Source organism: Hylobates moloch, unplaced genomic scaffold (assembly GCF_009828535.3).
Source record: "Hylobates moloch isolate HMO894 unplaced genomic scaffold, HMol_V3 SCAFFOLD_2, whole genome shotgun sequence".
In the NCBI taxonomy this organism is placed as follows: domain Eukaryota; kingdom Metazoa; phylum Chordata; class Mammalia; order Primates; family Hylobatidae; genus Hylobates; species Hylobates moloch.
The window spans coordinates 45,207,489-45,225,835 of NW_026652277.1; the positions used below are offsets into that span (position 1 = coordinate 45,207,489).

An 18,347-nucleotide genomic window follows, 5' to 3' on the forward strand; every position below is an offset into this window, starting at 1 on the left:
TAGGGTTTCACCAGCGACCTGCCCCTTTCCACCCAGGAGCCTGTCTGCCTCTTGCCACCATTAACCTGCTGTCCACAGTGCCCAGAGTGCCCAGGCTGTTCATGCTGAGGGGTACCTACGGGCTAGCACCAAGCTGCCCTCAGCACCTATTCCGCCTCTCTCCTATGCTCATCAGCACCCGAAGTCTGGAGGGGGCCAAGGTGGCAGGGGGCTGGCCTGTCAGCACTGCCCCAGCATGCATACATCTGGCTGGGTTGTGACAGCACTGGGGCTGGGCCTCAACTTTGCTCCAAAATCAGAGCAGGTGCCAGTAGCAGGGAGAGGCCAGGCAGCAGGAGCATGCACTTCCAAGTCTGCTGAAGCATGGGGGTTCCTGGGCCGCTGAGAGTACAGAGATGCCCAGGTCCCCAGCTGCAGCTGGGCAGCTGCAGTTACGGGGGCTCCTGCCTGCTCCTGGCCCCCAAGAGCACAGGGATGCTCAGGTCCAGAGCCATGGCTGGGCAGCCACAGCAGCACTTGGGAGCACAAGGCTCCAGCCCTGCCAACTCAGAAAGGAGATGGTGCTTCTGCCTGTTTCAGCTCCTGCCACCTCCATGAAGCACACAGCCCCAGCCACACCTCCCTTGCTGCAACCAGTGTCATGGCAGTCGCCACTCTAGACAGGCCCCCACTGCCATTAATATCCAAATACATATTTAAACTAATTAGAATTTTGTTTATTCATTTAAAATAATATTAAAGGAAAGCACGAAATTTAAAAAAAAAGTTTAATCAAAATGGCCATGTGTTAAATCTGCTAGTCATTCTCAACCTATATTATTAAAACTCAGTTTTTCTCCCATGGTGTATGCTAATAAACATAATTTAGTAGTATATTATAAGTATTATTTAGGCTAATTTCAATGAAATGATTTAGTATTATAAATCAGATTGCTAGCCGGGCATGGTGGCTCATGTCTGTAATCCCAGCACAATGGGGGGCCGAGGCGGGCAGATCACTTGAGGTCAGGAATTCGAGACCAGCCTGGCCAACATGGTAAAACCCCATACATACAAAAGTTAGCTGGGCATGGTGGCGCCCACCTGTAATCTCAGCTACTCCAGAGGCTGAGGCCAGAAAATCACTCAAACCTAGGAGGCGGAGGTTGCAGTGAGCCAAGATCGTGCCACTGTACTCCAACTTGGGCAACAGAGTGAGACTACATCTCAAAAAGTAATAATAAAATAAGAAATAAAATAAATTAGATTGCTTACACAAAAAGTACGTAACACTTTTTTTTTTTTTTTTTAGAGTTTCACTCTTCACCCAGGCTGGAGTGCTGTGTCACAGTCTCAGCTCACTGCAAACTCCACCTCCTGGATGTAAGTGATTCTCCTACCTCAGCCTCCCAAGTAGCTGGGATTATAGGCACCCGCCACCACTCCCAGCTAATTTTGTGTTTTTAGTAGAGATGGGGTTTCACCAGGTTGGCCAGGCTGGTCTCGAACTCCTGACCTCAGGTGATCTGCCTGCCTTGGCCTCCTAAAGTGCTGGGATTACAGGCATGAGCCACTGTGCCCAGCCAACACATTTTTTAAACATGTTGAGATGGATAATACTAAAATTGTGGTTCTTGATTGCAGTGATATGTGATAATGTAGTTATTTATTTGATAATCTCATCATTAGAGCTCCAAGCATATTACCACTTGTAATAAAAGTTATTTATTTTTCTCGTTTTAATTTTTTCTTAAAGTGGTATCATAGTTATTAATTTTCTAGGAAGTTATCATTGAAACATATGACATGTAATTTGCAAAAGTTATATCCAAACCCATATTTCAAGAACTTTCTCGTCATATCTTAGATTCAAAATAAAGATCCATTGAAAAGACCTCTTCTCTGTGTGGCTCTTCCTGAATACTTGGGCAGCTTCCACAGCTATGGACACTAAAGCAAAAAGTGGGCAATAGCCAGGTCATTTTACATGTTGGATTGATGTGATTTAGAGTGTGGAGAGACTCAGGTGGGAGCAGAGGAGTCCTAAAGAAAACTGCCCATTATCCTAATTATTTATTGGATATTTATCTATTGATCATCTCTGTGGTTTTCTATTTGTTGGCTGGTTGGCTAGTTTTATGTTTGTTTTTTGAGGTTTTTTTTTTCTGTTTTCTCCAGATTCTAAGGTCTACTGACAAAAGGAGTGTTTGGCTGAAAGAAGCCAACTAATATCCATTTAAGCTGGATTTTCTCTCTAGTCTTTACAAATCCAAGGACATCTTAGAGGCCAAAAAAAGGCGGTGGGGGAGGGACATTTCAGGAGTATAACCTCAAAGTCAGAGAGACCTAGATTCCCACATTATGAACCATAGAACATTCGACAGATTACAGGCATATCTCGTTTTACAGCACTTCATTTTATTGCATTTCACAGATATTGTGCTTTTTACAAATTGAAGCTTTATGGTAACCCTTCATTGAGCAAGTCCATTGACACAATTTTCCCAAAAGCTCGCTTCATGTCTCTGTGTCATATTTTGGTAATTCTCACAATATTTCAAACCTTTTCATTATTATTATATCTGTTTAGATGATGTGTGATCAATGATCTTTGATGTTACTATTGTAATTATTTTGGGACACCAAAAACCACATATCTATATAAAACAGCAAACTGAATCAATAAGCATCATCTGTTCTGACTGCTCCGCCAACAGGTTGGCTCCCTACAACCCTCTTACCTGCTCCCCATAATCAGGCCTCCTGTTTCCTGAAACCCAGCAATATTCAAGTTAGGCCAATTAATAAGCCTACAGTGGTCTCTGAGTGTTCAAGTGAAAAGAAGAGTCAAATGTGTTTCACTTTAAATCAAAAGCTAGAAATGATTAAACTTAAGGCATGCTGAAAGGCAAGATAGGCTGAAAGCTAGGCCTCTTGCATCTACAGTTAGCCAAGTTGTGAATGCAAAGGAAGCATTATGGAAATAAATTAAAAGTTCTATGCCAGTGAAGCCACAAATGATAAGAAAGTGAAACAGCCTTATTGTTGACATGAAGAAAGTTTTAGTGGTCTGGATAAATCTAACCAGCCTCAATACTCCCTTCAGCCAAAGCCTAATCCAGTTCAAGACCCTAACTCTCTTTAATTCTGTGAAGGCTGAGAGAGGTGAGGAAGCTCCAGAAGAAAATTTGAAGCTAGTGGAAGTTGGTTCCTGAGGTTTAAGGAAAGAAGCCATCTCCATCCGATAAACAAGTGCAAGGCAAATCGGTTTCTTGAGATGGAATCTACCTCTGGTGAAGATGCCAGGAAGATACTGAAATGAAAACAAAGGATTTAGAATATTCCATAAACTTAGTTCATAAAACAGCAGTAGGGTTTGAGAGGATTGACTCCAACTTCGAAAGTACTACTTTGAATTCATAGATTCATTATTGAAAAAAAAACTGTCATTGCATACAAGCTAATGTCTAAATTTCTCCAGCTCTAAAATTCAGACTTCGGAGTCAAACTGTGAAGTCTTCTATCTCAGGATGACAAGAAAACTATGGGAAATACCTCTGTTGGCAGGTCTGGCAATCTATTCTGTATATTTTTCCTCAGTATTCTTTATAGTGAAAGTGAGCATTCTTCACTGGCCTGTGTAATTGCTAAGTGTTACGGTGGTCTTTCATTCCTAATCTGCTGGGATACTACAGAGACAGCCTTGCAAATACAGGCCTCTTACTGATGACTGATTAACATATAGTAATGGCTGTCATTCACTAAGTATGTTTGTATGCAAGATGTGCTTTTATATATCTCATTTACTCTTGTGCTTTTTACTCTTATGAATGACTCTGTGCTTTGTATATATCTCATTTACTCTTCACAGCAACCAAGCTGCTATTACATCCATTTTACAGATGAGGTAACTGAGACCTCAGGAGAGGTTAAGTAATTAACCAAATATCACACAGCTCATTAAAAGCTTGGTAGGAATTCGAACGCATTCTTTTAGCAGCTCCAATCTATTCTCTGCTAATTAGATATTTACCTAATTGTATGGAAGGGAAGTGTTATTAATGTTGTGATTCAAAATCAGGAGTTTTGATTTTTTTGAATTTATCTAATGGTTGAGAACTGGATTAGCTTTTCTTTTTTGCCTTACGGAAGAAGGCGGCTAATTGCTCTGGCTGGGACTCCCAGTTTAAAAAAAAAAAAAAAAGCCGGTGATGACAGCCTAGGTTTAAATTCAACTCTACATTTATACTATGATCTCAAGTGGTTTGCTTAATTTCTCTTAATTCTTTATTTCTTCATTCATATAATAGAGATTTCTATTGAACTTACTGCTTAAGGTTATTGAGAAGATAAAATGAAATGTGTTATGTGAAAGCTGAAAGAGGTGAGGAAGCTCCAGAAGAAGGATATATGCCTGGCCATAGTAAGTAAGTGTTCAAGACATTGATGAAAGACCCCTATTCTTCTTGTTCAAGTTAGGGTTTAAAAAAAAATTAAAGAAAAAGACTCTCTTATCCTAATCTTTTTTTTTTTTTTTTTAAATACTATTTCAACTTCTGGGAAGGCAGCATGTAATTAAGATGCCCCACACAGGCTGGGTGCAGTGGCTCACACCTGTAATCCTAGTACTTTGAGAGGCCAAGGCCGGTGGATTGGTTGAGCCCAGGAGTTCAAGACCAGCCTCTACCAGGGTAGGGAGACCCTGCCTCTATCAAAAATACAAAAATTAGCTAGTCTCATAATCCAGTCTCAAAATAAATAGATAAAAATTTTTTAAAAAAACAGATGTCCCAAGTACAAAATATTTTAAACCCTACCAATGAAAGATGTTTTTTAAAACCACAAATACATAAAATCACATAATGGTCAGATTAGAAGCTAATCTGTGTTCTGTGAATGATTTTAATTGTAAACATCTAGTGTGCTGTTCACAAAGTCATTCACGTTACAACCATCATTCACAAGACCATTCACATCACTCACATTCTATTAGTGTTAATTATAATTTACATAAAGTTGAATAGTTGATAAAGCAATGTGCTTCCTATTAACTCGTTTGAACTTCACAAGAATCCTGTAGGGTAAGTATTATTTCAATTTTACAAATTTAGAAACATGTTCAGAGAGATGAAGTCACATACACATAAGGGATTCAGGTACGACTGCATCCAAATGCTGTGTTCTTTCCCTTAACCAATGAAACCTTGATCAACTGTAGGTTAAAACTACCCAGTTTTTTTTTAATTAATAGAATGGAATAAGAAATAGCATAGCCAGGCCGTGTGCGACGGCTCATGCCTGTAATCCCAGCACTTGGAGGTCAAGAGATTGAGACCATCCTAGCCAACATGGGGAAACCCCGTCTCCACTAAAAATACAAAAATTAGCTGGGTGTGGTGGCATGCGCCTGTAGTCCCAGCTACTTGGGAGGCTGAGGCAGGAGAATCGCTTGAACCTGGGAGGCGGAGGTTGCAGTGAGCCAAGATTTCGCCACTGCACTCCAGCCTGGAGACAGAGGGAGACTCCTTCTAAAAAAAAAAGAAAGAAAGAAAAAGAAATAGCATAGCCAGAGCCTCAATATATGAAAGTCAACATAGTTGAAACACGTCTTATAGTAGATCACCATGTCAGATGTAATTTATTCCTGTAGGTGTTGGACCAAAAAATTGACAAATACTGACCATATGTGTAGCCCCAGTTACACTTACTCACTGTGTAGACTTTAAAGTCGATCTAACAGATTTATTTATTTACAGTATAGGGATATAAATATATCCTCACTCTTCTTCTCTATTTCCTAGGAGGCTTTTGAAAATCAAATGAAATAATATATGTGGAAGAACACTTTGTAAACTTTCTATACAAGTGTTTCGTAAATTTGGATTTGGAGGCTATCCAAAAAAATTGTAGATGATATTCTGAATTCAAAGAATTCCATAATGGAGTTCACTTTTGTGACGCTGCCACTGTCCCTTCATCCCCTATAACAACGTATGGCTGCTTAAGTAAGAGGGACAATCGAGTATGAACTATTTGTGAACTTTGATTTTTTTGTGTGATCTTTCTGGCTCTTAAATATAAAAGTTGACCATTGTCACACAACAAAGTCTCTTCCCAAGCACCGGAGTGTCTTGTGCAAAACCCAAATTCAATGTCTGTCAAAAATGAGTTGGAAAAAAATGCATACAATATCATTATTAAGCTCTTACTGCACACAAGCCCTAGTTAGGTCTTTTCTTCCAGTAACCAATCTCTAGAATTTTTTCAAGTCACTAGTTAACATATACTGAATACCCATTTATATAGGCTACAAAACCAAATGTTACATAGGTAATCTTTAGGCTAAATGATTTGCTATTTATTCACTTGAATAAAGATAAAACTCTTAAAGTACGATATATATTTTTTCTTTTCAAACTCTAATAGGTCAAGTGAAAAATGATTATTCAAATATACTCTTCTTTCTTGTGGAAACAATCCCTTTAATACGATAACAATTTTTCCTGGCGCTTGATTCTAGCTGTCCTTGAACAGACAAGATTTCCCCTGTCTTCCAGAAATCTTGCTTAATTCAAACTAAAATGTGATGTAGCGTAATCTCTCAGCTGGAAGCAGAACGATTGGTCTTTTCAGGATCGTTTAAGATAGGAATCTACATTTGCTTCCTCTATCTAGTTTTTGTTTTTTAAGACAAGGTCTGGCCTTTTCGTCCAGCCTGGAGTGCAGTGGCGCGATCTTCCCTCACTGTAGCCTCCACCTCCTGGGCTCAAGCGATTGCCGTGCCTCAGTCTCTCGAGTAGCCGGAACTACAGGCACGCGCCATTACGCCTAGCTAATTAAAAAAAAAAAAAATTAAGAGAACGGGGGTCTCCCTATGTTGTTCGGGCTGATCTCGAACTCCCGGGTTCAAGCGATCCTCCCGCCAGGGCTTCTCAAAGTGCCAGGATTACAGGCGAGAGCCGCCGCGCCCAGGGCACCCCCATCTAGTGATAAGCAATCTTCAATTTTGAAAGAAGCATCTGGCCTGCGGACACTGTCGGTTATCCTTGGAACTTACCCAATTTAGGAAAACCAGTGAGTAGCTAACCCTCCAAGGCCGGCTCACGACACCGGGAGAAAGTGGGTAAAAGACAATCGCGGCCACACACCGCGTGGGGGCTACGGGAAGCAGAACTAGGAAGCTTTGCTCAGGTCCGGACTTCGTCCCTCCCAGATCTCTGAACTAGCAAGCACTGCAGCCCGAGCCAATTGCGAAACACCAACAAAGCCCAGCCCAGCGGAAGGAACGGTTTCGGAGTTGTTTTTCTTTGATAGGGGAGCTCCTCCTTGCTCTCGCCCCTACTCTTTCTGGTGTTAGATCGAGCAACCCTCTAGAAGCAGTTTGGAGTGACTGGTAAAAAACACACCAAACGCTCGCAGCCACAAAAAGGATGAAATTCCTTCTGGACGTCCTCCTGCTTCTCCCCTTACTGATCCTCTGCTCCCTAGAGTCCTTCGTGAGGCTTTTTATTCCTAAGAGGAGAAAATCAGTCACCGGCGAAATCGTGCTGATTACAGGAGCTGGGCATGGAATTGGGAGACTGACTGCCTATGAATTTGCTAAACTTAAAAGCAAGCTGGTTCTCTGGGATATAAATAAGGTAACAGTGCTTACTATGTTTTACTTTCTGGTACCTTTAATCTGTGGACATGTCTGCATTTTGCTGGCAACCACCCTTTACCTCATCTCTGTAAAGCAGGGAGGAAAAAAAATTAGTATTGCCATTTTGCAGATGGGAGGGCATGAATTAATATGTTGTATGATCACATGATAAACAGATCTAGAGGTTATAAGAGTTCCAGTTACTGCCCCATTTGTAAATTGATCCCCATTTCTGCCCTAAGGGTAACTCATAATTTTCTCCTGAACCTGATTTCATTGATCCCTCTATTTTAAAAATAGGGAAAAAGCAATCGTTTTAGCTATATATTAAAAGAGTAAGAAGCTTGTACCTATTAAGAGAAAGTCTTACTTGCTGTTAATGAGATAAGTGGTTTAAAAGATTATACTCGCCGGTAGTTCACACCTGTAATCCCAGCACTTTGGGAGGCCGAGGCGGGCGGATCACGAGGTCAGGAGATCGAGACCATCCTCGCTAACACAGTGAAACCCCGTCTCTACTAAAAATACAAAAAAAAAAAAAAAAAGCGGGGGGTGTGGTGGGGGGCTTTTGTTCCCGCTTCTTGGGGGGGTGAGGCAGGAGAATGGCGTGGACCCGGGGGGCGGAGGTGGCGGTGGGCAGAGAACGCGCCCCTGCACTTCAGCCTGGGGGGAAGAGGGGAACTCCCATTCAAAAAAAAAAAAAAAAAATTATACTCAACAGAAAGCAATGCTACATTGCCATAGTTATTGCCAAGAGTAATTTTAAAAAGCATCTTTTCCGGGAGGCTGAGGTGAGAGGTTGCTTGAGCCTGGGAGGTGGAGGCTGCAGTGAGCTGTAAACGCTCCACTGCACTCCAGCCCAGGTGACAGAGTGAGACCGTGTCTCAAATTTTTTTAAAAAGCATTTTTTTTAATCACGTTTGACCTGTGATACTGAAGGAGTGGTGGGAAAGCATCTTTTAGTAAAAACAATAAAAGGGAAGAAAACTTTCAATGTAATTTTTTACCTAGGACAAGTGTAGGTGTGGCTTAGGGAGGAGAAGAGGACCTAGAATCTAACCTTTTATTTGACCTTTGGTATATGAACAAAGGGGTTTCTAGAAGATACCTGATAGCCTGAAACATTATCCATTACACACTAGTTGACATGCAATGCTGTAAACAATAATTCAAAGGATGCGAAGTTAAATGAGGGTTAACCCAGTGAGTGGCTGATTAAGACAGCAATCAACAAATATTGACTGTCTACTGCTTAGACATTAGGGACAGGGTGACAAACAGAAAATAAGGTTCCATGACCTCATAGTAGGGAAAATGGACATTAAGTAATTACGAGTACAGGCTGGACGCAGTGGCTCACACTTGTAATCCCAGCACTTTTGGAGGCTGAGGCGGGCAGATCACCTGAGGTCAGGAGTTCAAGACCAGCCTGGCTAATATGGTGAAACCTGGTTTCTACTAAAAATACAAAAAATTAGTTGAGCGTGGTGGCTTGCACTTGTAATCAGCTACTGAGGAGGCTGAGGCAGGAGAACTGCTTGAACCTGGGAGGCGGAGGTTGCAGTGAACCGAGATCACGCCATTGCATTCCAGCTCGGGCAACAAGAGTGAAACTCTGTCTTAAAAATAAATTAATTAAATTCAATTAATAAATAAAAAATAATTACAAGTGCAATGAAATATACAACCTAGGCCCAGCCTGGACCAGCATGGTCAAGGTCTGGCATGGTGATGTAGTCAGACACATCTGAGCTTTCATTTTCTGATTGGGTAACTTACTCAACTTTGCCACAGCTTTAGTTCCTTTTCTGCAAAATGCATAAAATAACACCACCTACCTCAAAAAGCTGGGAGTATGATATGAGATAATGCACACAAAGCATTTAGCACAGTGGCTGGTAGAAGGTAAACACACTGGAGTGTTAGTTCTTATTATTCCTTGACAAAGTGTGGTTTAAGCTAAAATTTAAATATATGTAAGAGTTAGTTAGGTTAATGACTTCCAATGTCCAGTGCCGGTTTGTATAAAATTTTCTCTGATCTTCAGTGACATGCATTTATCCAGCAAATATTTATTGAGCACCTATTATCTGTTAGGCACTGTTCTAATGCAGAACTGAGGATTTAGCACTGAGGGAGACATGAGCCATGAGCCTCATGAGCTAGGGGCAGTATGCCACACTGTATAATAAAATGTATAATTGTTAGATGGTGTTAAGTATAAAGAAAAAAATAAAAGGTGAAAGTAGATAAAAAACTGTATATGGTGGGGAGGGTAGGAGGGGAGTGTTGACTTTACAGTGGTGGCCAGGAAGGCCCCACTGGGATGGAGATAATTGAATCAAGATCAAAGGAAGCTGAGAGCACAGTGAGTCCTGCAGGGAGGGATCAGCAAATGCAAAGCCTGGCACAGACTGAGGGAAGGGAGAGAAGCACAAGAAAGGTCTAGATCTACTCTGTGCAACACAATGGTAGGTAGCAGCCCCTAGCCTCTTGTGGCTCTTGAGCCTTTCAAAATGTGGCCAGTCTGATTTGAGATGCACTGTGAGTGGAAATACACACTGGATTTTGCAAACTTAGTATGAAGAAAAGAATGTAGAATTTTGTGTTAATAATTTTTATATAGATTACATGTTGCAATGATAATTACTTAGATATATTGGGTTAAATAAAATATACCACTAGATTGTTTTATTTTTTTGGTGTGACTACTAGAAAGATTAAAATTATGTACATGGCTTGCATTATATTTCTATGAGACAGTACTGGTCTAGAGATTTAAGGGGCTGGAGCTGCAGATGATAAAATTTCCTGTACTTTGGCTTTTTACTCTGTTGAGTCAATGAAGGGTTTTGAGGGTAATTCCTATTGAAGAGGATCCCCCAGCTGCTGGGCTTAGAAGAGATATAAGAGGAGAAAAGATGGAAGGAACAAGTAAAGTAAGAGACTACTGTGATAATCCAGGCATGAGATGACATGATGGGGACTGTTGAACCAGGTTGGTAGCAGCAGAGATTAGGAGTAATGGTCAGAAAAATTGAGGACAATGTAGTGAGTTTTTATTAGGTTAAATTAGTTTAATTTAAATAATCTATATTTTATTTTGAGATTATATCCTTCCTACTTTTTGTGGGTAAAAAATATATTTGTTAATGAAATTACAATGATAACATATGAGGGTCATTTTGTTAGTTTTGAGTGTCCTTATTTGGCCAAAAGTTTGGCAATCCTAGTTCGGTATACACATCCCACTCTATTTTTCTTGCCGTTTTATAGATTTGAAATTATAGAATCTGAGAACCACTAAACCTGATTGGGAAAGGACAGGGTGGGGATTTGGAGCAGTCCAGGTAGCAGAAACTGGAGAAGCTCTTGGGCTGGTGAATACCTGGAGAATGAGGAAGAAAGTGGAGTGGTGTTTGATTGTTATGAGATCTAGCTGGAAGGGCAGGGAGGGGCCAAATGGAGGGCCCTTTCACCTAGAGTACAAAGACAATCTCTTAGATTCATCCATGTAATGAGGATAGCAATGTCCACATGTACCATATGTTAATTTAGGGAAGAATTAATGGTAGTGTCAGCTTTGTTGTTCCACTGAGACTGATAATGGGAATTATTCATTCTGCTTTGTGATAATCTATCACTTCTTGACTATTCTCATTCCCATGCCTGGTTAGAATAGTTTGTAGTCAGGCATGGTGGCATGCTCCGGGAGCCCCAGCCCCTTCAGGAGGCTGAAGCAGCAGGATTGCTTGAGGCCGGGAGTTCTGGACTGTGGTGCACTCTGCATGTCTGCATAAGTTCAGAATCAATATGGTAACCTCCTGGCAGTGGGTGTGAAGGAGACCAAGTTGTCTAAGGAGGGGTGAACCAGCCCAGGTTGGAAATGGAACAGGTCAGAGCTCCAGTGCTGTTCAGTAGTGGGATCACGCCTGTGAATAGCCACTGCACTCAACCTGGGCAACAGGGAGACCCTTTCTCCTAAAATACTCGTTTGGAAAGAAAAATTTACAGTAAGTGGTGCGCATATAGTATATGCTCAAAGACTATTTATTGAATGAAAAACTGAATTAATGAATAACTGAAAAAATAATGGGAGGAATTTAAAAAATTTTTCAATTTTTAGTAATCAAGGTAATGGGTGTAAAGGTCTTAGTTGTAGCAATAGACAAACATATTTGAAAAAAGTTACCAAAGGGAATCTTGAAGAGTTATGAGGAATTGTACTGTGCTGCAAAACATTTTAAAGGAAGAATTCATTTTTTCCTGAAGATCTGCTTATTTTTTATTTCTTGCCAGCTATCTACAGGGCACTATCCAGAATTTTTTCTGGAGGAATTTAGAACTTACATTTGTTGCACTGGCCAGGCGCAGTCGCTCACCCCTGTAATCCCAGCACTTTGGGAGGCTGAGATGGGAGGATCACTTGAGGCCAGGAGTTCAAGACCAGCCTGGGCAACATGGTGAAACCCCATTTCTCCTAAAAACGTAAAAATTAGATGGGTGTGGTGGCACATGCCTGTAATCCCAGCTACTAGGGAGGCTGAGGCAGGAGAATCACTTGAACCGGGAAGGCAGAGGCTGCAGTGAGCTGAGATTGCATCACTGCACTCCAGGCTGGGTGACAGAGCAAGACTCCATCTCAGAAAAAAAAAAAAAAGTTGCACAATTCAGAAGGTGTGGAAAGCAGACCGACCTAAATGAGGAAGACCAAGGAAACAGGGCAAAAGTGAGACAGCAGATGTGAAAGAAGGGTATCTTTGCCTCCACATAGTGGAGTGGTGGTTAGTTGCTTGGTGGTTACAGAAAGCCAACCAGTAATAAGCAAATCTCTGAAAACAGAATAAATGGGACATAAATTTTTATTGTAAAATTTGTTCATGTAAGGAAATATATTTGTTCAAAAAAGAGAAGACCCAATCAATACAATATACTTTTTTGTTTTTTGAGATGGAGTCTCGCACTGTTGCCCGGGCTGGTGTGCAGTGGCAAAATCTTGGCTTGCCGCAACCTCTGCCTCCCGGATTCAAGTGATTCTCCTGCCTCAGCCTCCCAAGTAGCTAGGATTACAGGTGCCCACCACCACACCCAGCTAATTTTTTATATTTTTAGTAGAGGCAGGGTTTCACTATATTGGCCAGGCTGTTCCCAGAATCCTGACCTTGTGATCTGCCCACCTCAGCCTCCCAAAGTGCTGGGATTACAGTTGTAAGCCACTGCGCCTGGCCAATACAATATACTTTTAAAAAACTTTTTAAAATGTGGTAAAATATATGACATAACACACCATTTTAACCATTTCTGAGTGTACAGTTTAGTGACATTAAGTACATTTACCTTATTATGCAGTGATCTCTTCTATTTCTCTCCAGAAATTTTTCATCTTCCCAAGCTGAAAATCTGTACCCATTAAAACAATATATCTCCCCAGCCCTCTCTCTCCCCAGGGCCTGGCAACAACCATTCTATTCTCTGTCTCTATGAATATGATACTCTAGGTACTTCATATAAGTACACTCATATGGTATTTGTTTTTTGTGTCTGGCTTATTTCATTTGGCATAATGAAGGTTGTACATGTAGCATGTGTCAGAAATTCATTCCTTTTTAAGGCTGAATAATATTCTATCATATGTGTATACAACATTAATAAAATATACTTGTAAAAGGAAATGCCAAAAGCTGCTGGTTAAGTATAGGAGAGCAAAATAAAGTTTACCTGAGATGTTGATGTCCCTTGAGGAATAAGAGTTCCTTGTGAGAGTATACTACAGTTTGTGAGGGAGATTTCCATAAAAGAAAAATATTGGGGGAACCTGCCCCCAATATTTTAATGTAGGTTCTTTCTATTTTCCATAAGTGATGGCCAGCTGAGAAATAAAGAGAGACAGTATAAAGAGAAATTTTACAACTGGGCCGCCGGGGGTGACATCACATATCATGATGCCCCTGAGCCTCAAAACCAGCAAGTTTTTATTAAGAGTTTCAAAAGGGGAGGGGGTATAAGAACAGGGAGTAGGTACAAAGATCACATGCTTCAAAGGGCAAAAGCAGAACTACTGATAAGGGTCTATGTTCAGTGGTGCACATATTGTCTTGATAAACATCTTAAACAACAGAAAACAGGGTTTGAGAGCAGAGAACCAGTCTGACCACAGATTAACCAGGGCAGAGTTTTTCCCCACCCTAATAAGCCTGATGGTACTGCAGGAGACCAGGGCGTATCTCAGTCCTTATCTCAACTGCATAGGACAGACATTCCCAGAGCGGCCGTTTATAGACCTCCCCCAAGGAATGCATTCCTTTCCCAGGGTATTAATATTAATATTCCTTGCTAGGAAAAGAATTTAGCGATATCTCTCCTACTTGCACATCTGTTTATAGGCTGTCTGCAAGAAGAAAAATATGGCTCTTTTTGCCCGACCCCACAGGCAGTCAGAGCTTATGGTTGTCTTCCCTTGTTCTCTAAAAATCACTGTTACTCTGTTCTTTTTCAAGTTGCACTGATTTCATATTGTTCAAACACACATGTTTTACAATCAATTTGTACAGTTAACATAATTATCACAGTGGTCCTGAGGTGACGTACATCCTCAGCTTATGAAGATAACAGGATTAAGAGATTACAGGCATAAGAAATTATAAAAGTATTATTTGGGCACTGATAAATGTCCATATTAAAATGAAATCTTCACAATTTATGTTCTCTGCCATGGCTCCAGCCAGTCCCTCCATTCGGGGTCCCTGACTTCCCGCAGCAGAAAAAGAACTTGTTTCCCTTTATTATCATAACAGGCTCACTACACAAGCTACTAATTCTCCCCACAGCTGTCCAGACTTGGCCTTTCCAACATTAGTTGCCATTTACAAATGTGTCCACTGATTCACCATCCTCTCTGTGGATAAATGTATGAGTCCTCCTAGGGTCTGCCCATTAGTGCATTAGTTGACAATTATTAGGTTGATGCAAAAGTAATTGCAGTTTTTGTCATTAAAATAATGGCAAAAACAGCAATTACTTTTGCACCAACCTAATACTTGGCTTGCAGGGTGCACAGACTAGATCTTAATCCAAAATATCTTTTGAGACGTTCTCTTAAAAGTTAAAAAAAAAAAGGCAAAAATTGGCCAAAAGCAAACAAGCAAACAACAACAACAACAACAAAAAACCCCAATGGTATGATCCTAAACTTAAGTTGACTCAAAATTGGTGCCCCAAATTGGACTCATCACCCCTTTTCCTCAAATCTGCTGTCATCTCTGTCTGACATGTCGCAGCGTGATCTTGCCAGCTACCAAAACTAGAAAGCAAAGATGTCAGTTGTGGCTCCTCCCCATCCTTCCTCATCTACCCACCAAGTCTTACTGATTTTACCTTCTAAACATATATTTTAAAGGATATTCTTTCCTCTACATTTTTTCTACTAGTGCCACAATTCAAGTTTGTGTCATCTATTACCTGAATCACTGTAACTGCCTCTCGGTTTTTTTCTTCCTCCAGCGTTGACCCCTAAAATCCACCCTCCATACATCAGCCAAAATAATCAATACGACACATAAACCTGACACTATAATTTAATCAGTGTCTCCTCATTCATTTTTTGATAAATCTTAATATGACATGTGGAACCTTAATCTGAACTTCCACTGGCCTTGAACTTTATGATCCATCCAACAACACTGATCCTACTAGTGGTTTCCACAAGACCAATCTCCTATCTGTCATTGCCCACACCCTGCCTGATGTGTGCTTTCACCCTGGGGAAAGCAAGTGAAAGGGCATGGCAAACCACTGCTGGAATTGTATTGTGTGCCCCTCTGTGTTCCCATAACTCCCTGTATAGAACTCTGCTGTGATACTCATCACAATGTATTAGGTTGAAACTGCCAATATTCAGTCCTTTATTATCAAAACAATAACAGTATTATGTGGTCTTACTTAACTATGATACTTATGTTTCTTTCTACTACACAGAGAACTTCTTGGGTTCGGGACTCTACCTCATTCATATTTGTGTCAAGGTTTTTCTAAGCTCAGTGAATATGACCTTCACATTAAAATGCTGAAAGAACAAGTGGTTTAATGAACTGTAGTTAACTCATTATTTCTTTTGCAGCCAGTAAACTGACATCCATGAATAGTTTTTAATGACATGGAAAAAAGCTTAATGTTATATTTTTTTAAAGCCTGATATGGAATACACAGAGATACCGACATTCACAAAGTATTCAAAGTTCATAAATATAAAAACTAGTATTTTAAGATTTTTATCTTCTTTTAAGAAGCTTGCTTTAAATTCAGTTCCAAATAAAAGAAGCTAGTCAAAATACTAAAAGCAAAATGTGCCTATATACCTGCCAAAAATGTGTTGTTACAATCTTCCCCAATTCAAATGGAAAGAATCTCACTACTTTTTAAAAATTATTTTTAATTATTTTCAGCTGTTGATATAATATGCTCATATCAATTATTACCTTGCCCTCTTTTTTGCCTTTTCTAGCATGGACTGGAGGAAACAGCTGCCAAATGCAAGGGACTGGGTGCCAAGGTTCATACCTTTGTGGTAGACTGCAGCAACCGAGAAGATATTTACAGCTCTGCAAATAAGGTGAAATGTTGTGTTTAGATAGAATCATATCATGTTAGAGCTAGGAGGTGTTTTGGAGATGACCCAGTCTGTACGTGATATAGATGAAGTACCTGAGAAATGTTTTATTTGACCAAGGTTATAGAACTAGCTCATAGCAAACCCAAAACTAGAACCGAGAACTGAAGCTCTCAAATATTAGTATATTCTGGAATTTTCCAGGGAGTTGTTAAAAATATATATATATTCTCTTGGGCTCTACTTCTAGAAATTTTCTTTCAGTAGGTTGAAGGCAGGGCCTCAAATGCACCCTATCCACCCTGCATCCCATGCACCTTCACCTCACCCATGATTCTCATATAGGTAACTATCCCTGGATGACACCTGCAGAATTGCTGACAGGGTCTTCTGAAGCCCATTCATAGAGTTGGGTTAGAAAGTTACAATAAAGCTATTCTTTATCGGGTTTTTGTTGTAGATAGATCTATTTCTTTTCTTTTCTCTCTCTCTTTTTTTTTTTTTTGAGATGGGGGTCTCACTCTGTCACCCAGGTTGGAGTGCAGTGGCATGATCTCGATTCATTGCAACCTCCACCTCCCAGAATCAAGCAATCCTCCCACCTCAGCCTCCCAAGTAGCTGGGACCACAGGTATGTGCCACCACGCCAGCTAATTTTTTCTATTTTTGGGAGAAAACAGGGTCTCACCATGTTGCCCAGGCTGATCTCGAACTCCTGAGCTCAGGGGATCCACCCACCTCGACCTCCCAAAGTGCTGGGATTATAGGCATGAGCCACGCTCCCAGCAGATCTATTTCTATAAAGCATTATTTGCCTCTCCTAGATACAATTGCAATGTGCTGTATATAATGGGGTTTCACTCTGAACGCATTCTCGTTCGTACCTGTTAACTAAATACCTTAATGGCAGCAAGGTCATCAGAATTACCTGGGCAGATTCCTTAAAGTACACATTCTTGGACCTTACCCCTGGATATTCTAATTCAGTGCAGTATAAAGAGTGTGATTCAGCAAGACTTGAGAACCTCTTTGTTTATGGAATTTTAGGTTTGAGTTCTTTTTTTTTTTTTTTTGAAATGGAGTGTCCCTCTGTCGCCCAGGCTGGAGTGCAGTGGCCTGATCTTGGCTCACTGCAAGCTCTGCCTCCCGGGTTCACAAGCTATTCTCCTGCTTCAGCCTCCCGAGTAGCTGTGATTACAGGCACGTGCCATCATGCCTGGCTAATTTTTGTGTTTTTGTAGAGATGGGGTTTCACTATGTTGGCCAGGCTGGTCTGGTCTGGAACTCCTGAACTCAAGTGATCCACCCTCCTTGGCCTCCCAAAGTGCTGGGATCACACGCGTGAGCCACCACACCTGGCCTGAGTTTTTTTTTTTTTTTGAGTCTAGCTCTAGCTTTGTCGCCCAGGCTGGAGTGCAGTGGCGCAATCTCGGCTCCCTGCAAGCTCCTCCTCCCGGGTTCACCCCATTCTCCTGCCTCAGCCTCCGGAGTAGCTGGGATTACAGGCACCCGTCACCACGCTCGGCTAATTTTTTTGTATTTTTAGTAGAGACGGGATTTCACCGTGTTAGCCAGGATGGTCTCTATCTCCTGACCTCATGATCCGCCCCCTCGGCCTCCAAAAGTGCTGGGATTACAGGCGTGAGCCACCGCACCTAGCCCATTATCAGATATTTTGAAGTAGCTATTTTGAGGGGGCCATTTTAGTATCAGAAATTTTTTCTTTTTTTTCTTTTCTTTCTTTCTTTTTTTTTTCTGAGACAGAGTCTTGCTCTGTTGCCCAGACTGCAGTGTAGTGGCGTGATCTTGGCTCACTGCAACCTCCGCCTCCTGGGTTCAAGCAATTCTCCTGCCTCAGCCTCTCGAGTAGCTGGGATTACAGGTGCCCGCCACCACGCATGGCTAATTTTTGTATTTTTAGTAGAGACGGGATTTCACCATGTTAGCCAGGATGGTCTTGATCTCCTGACCTCGTGATCCGGCCGCCTTGGCCTCCCAAAGTGCTGGGATTTGTATATTTCTTAATAATGAAAGCAAGCTGAGAATCAGATATTTTGAAGTAGCTGTTTTGAGGTGGCCATTTTAGTATCAGAACTTTTTCCTTTTTCTTTTTTTTTTTTT

At 41.0% G+C, this 18,347-nt stretch overlaps 1 protein-coding gene across 1 annotated transcript in view; it reads left to right on the forward strand.

Annotated features, from left to right (window-relative positions):
- The first annotated feature begins 7,195 nt into the window (after nucleotides 1–7,195).
- HSD17B11 (hydroxysteroid 17-beta dehydrogenase 11) overlaps nucleotides 7,196–18,347 on the forward strand; it is a 47,180-nt gene continuing 36,028 nt past the window's right edge. The window contains exons 1-2 of the mRNA XM_032144126.2: nucleotides 7,196–7,619; nucleotides 16,122–16,229. Coding sequence (XP_032000017.1) covers nucleotides 7,410–7,619; nucleotides 16,122–16,229 — 318 coding nt within the window. The 5' untranslated portion in view covers nucleotides 7,196–7,409. The remainder of the gene's footprint in view (nucleotides 7,620–16,121; nucleotides 16,230–18,347) is intronic.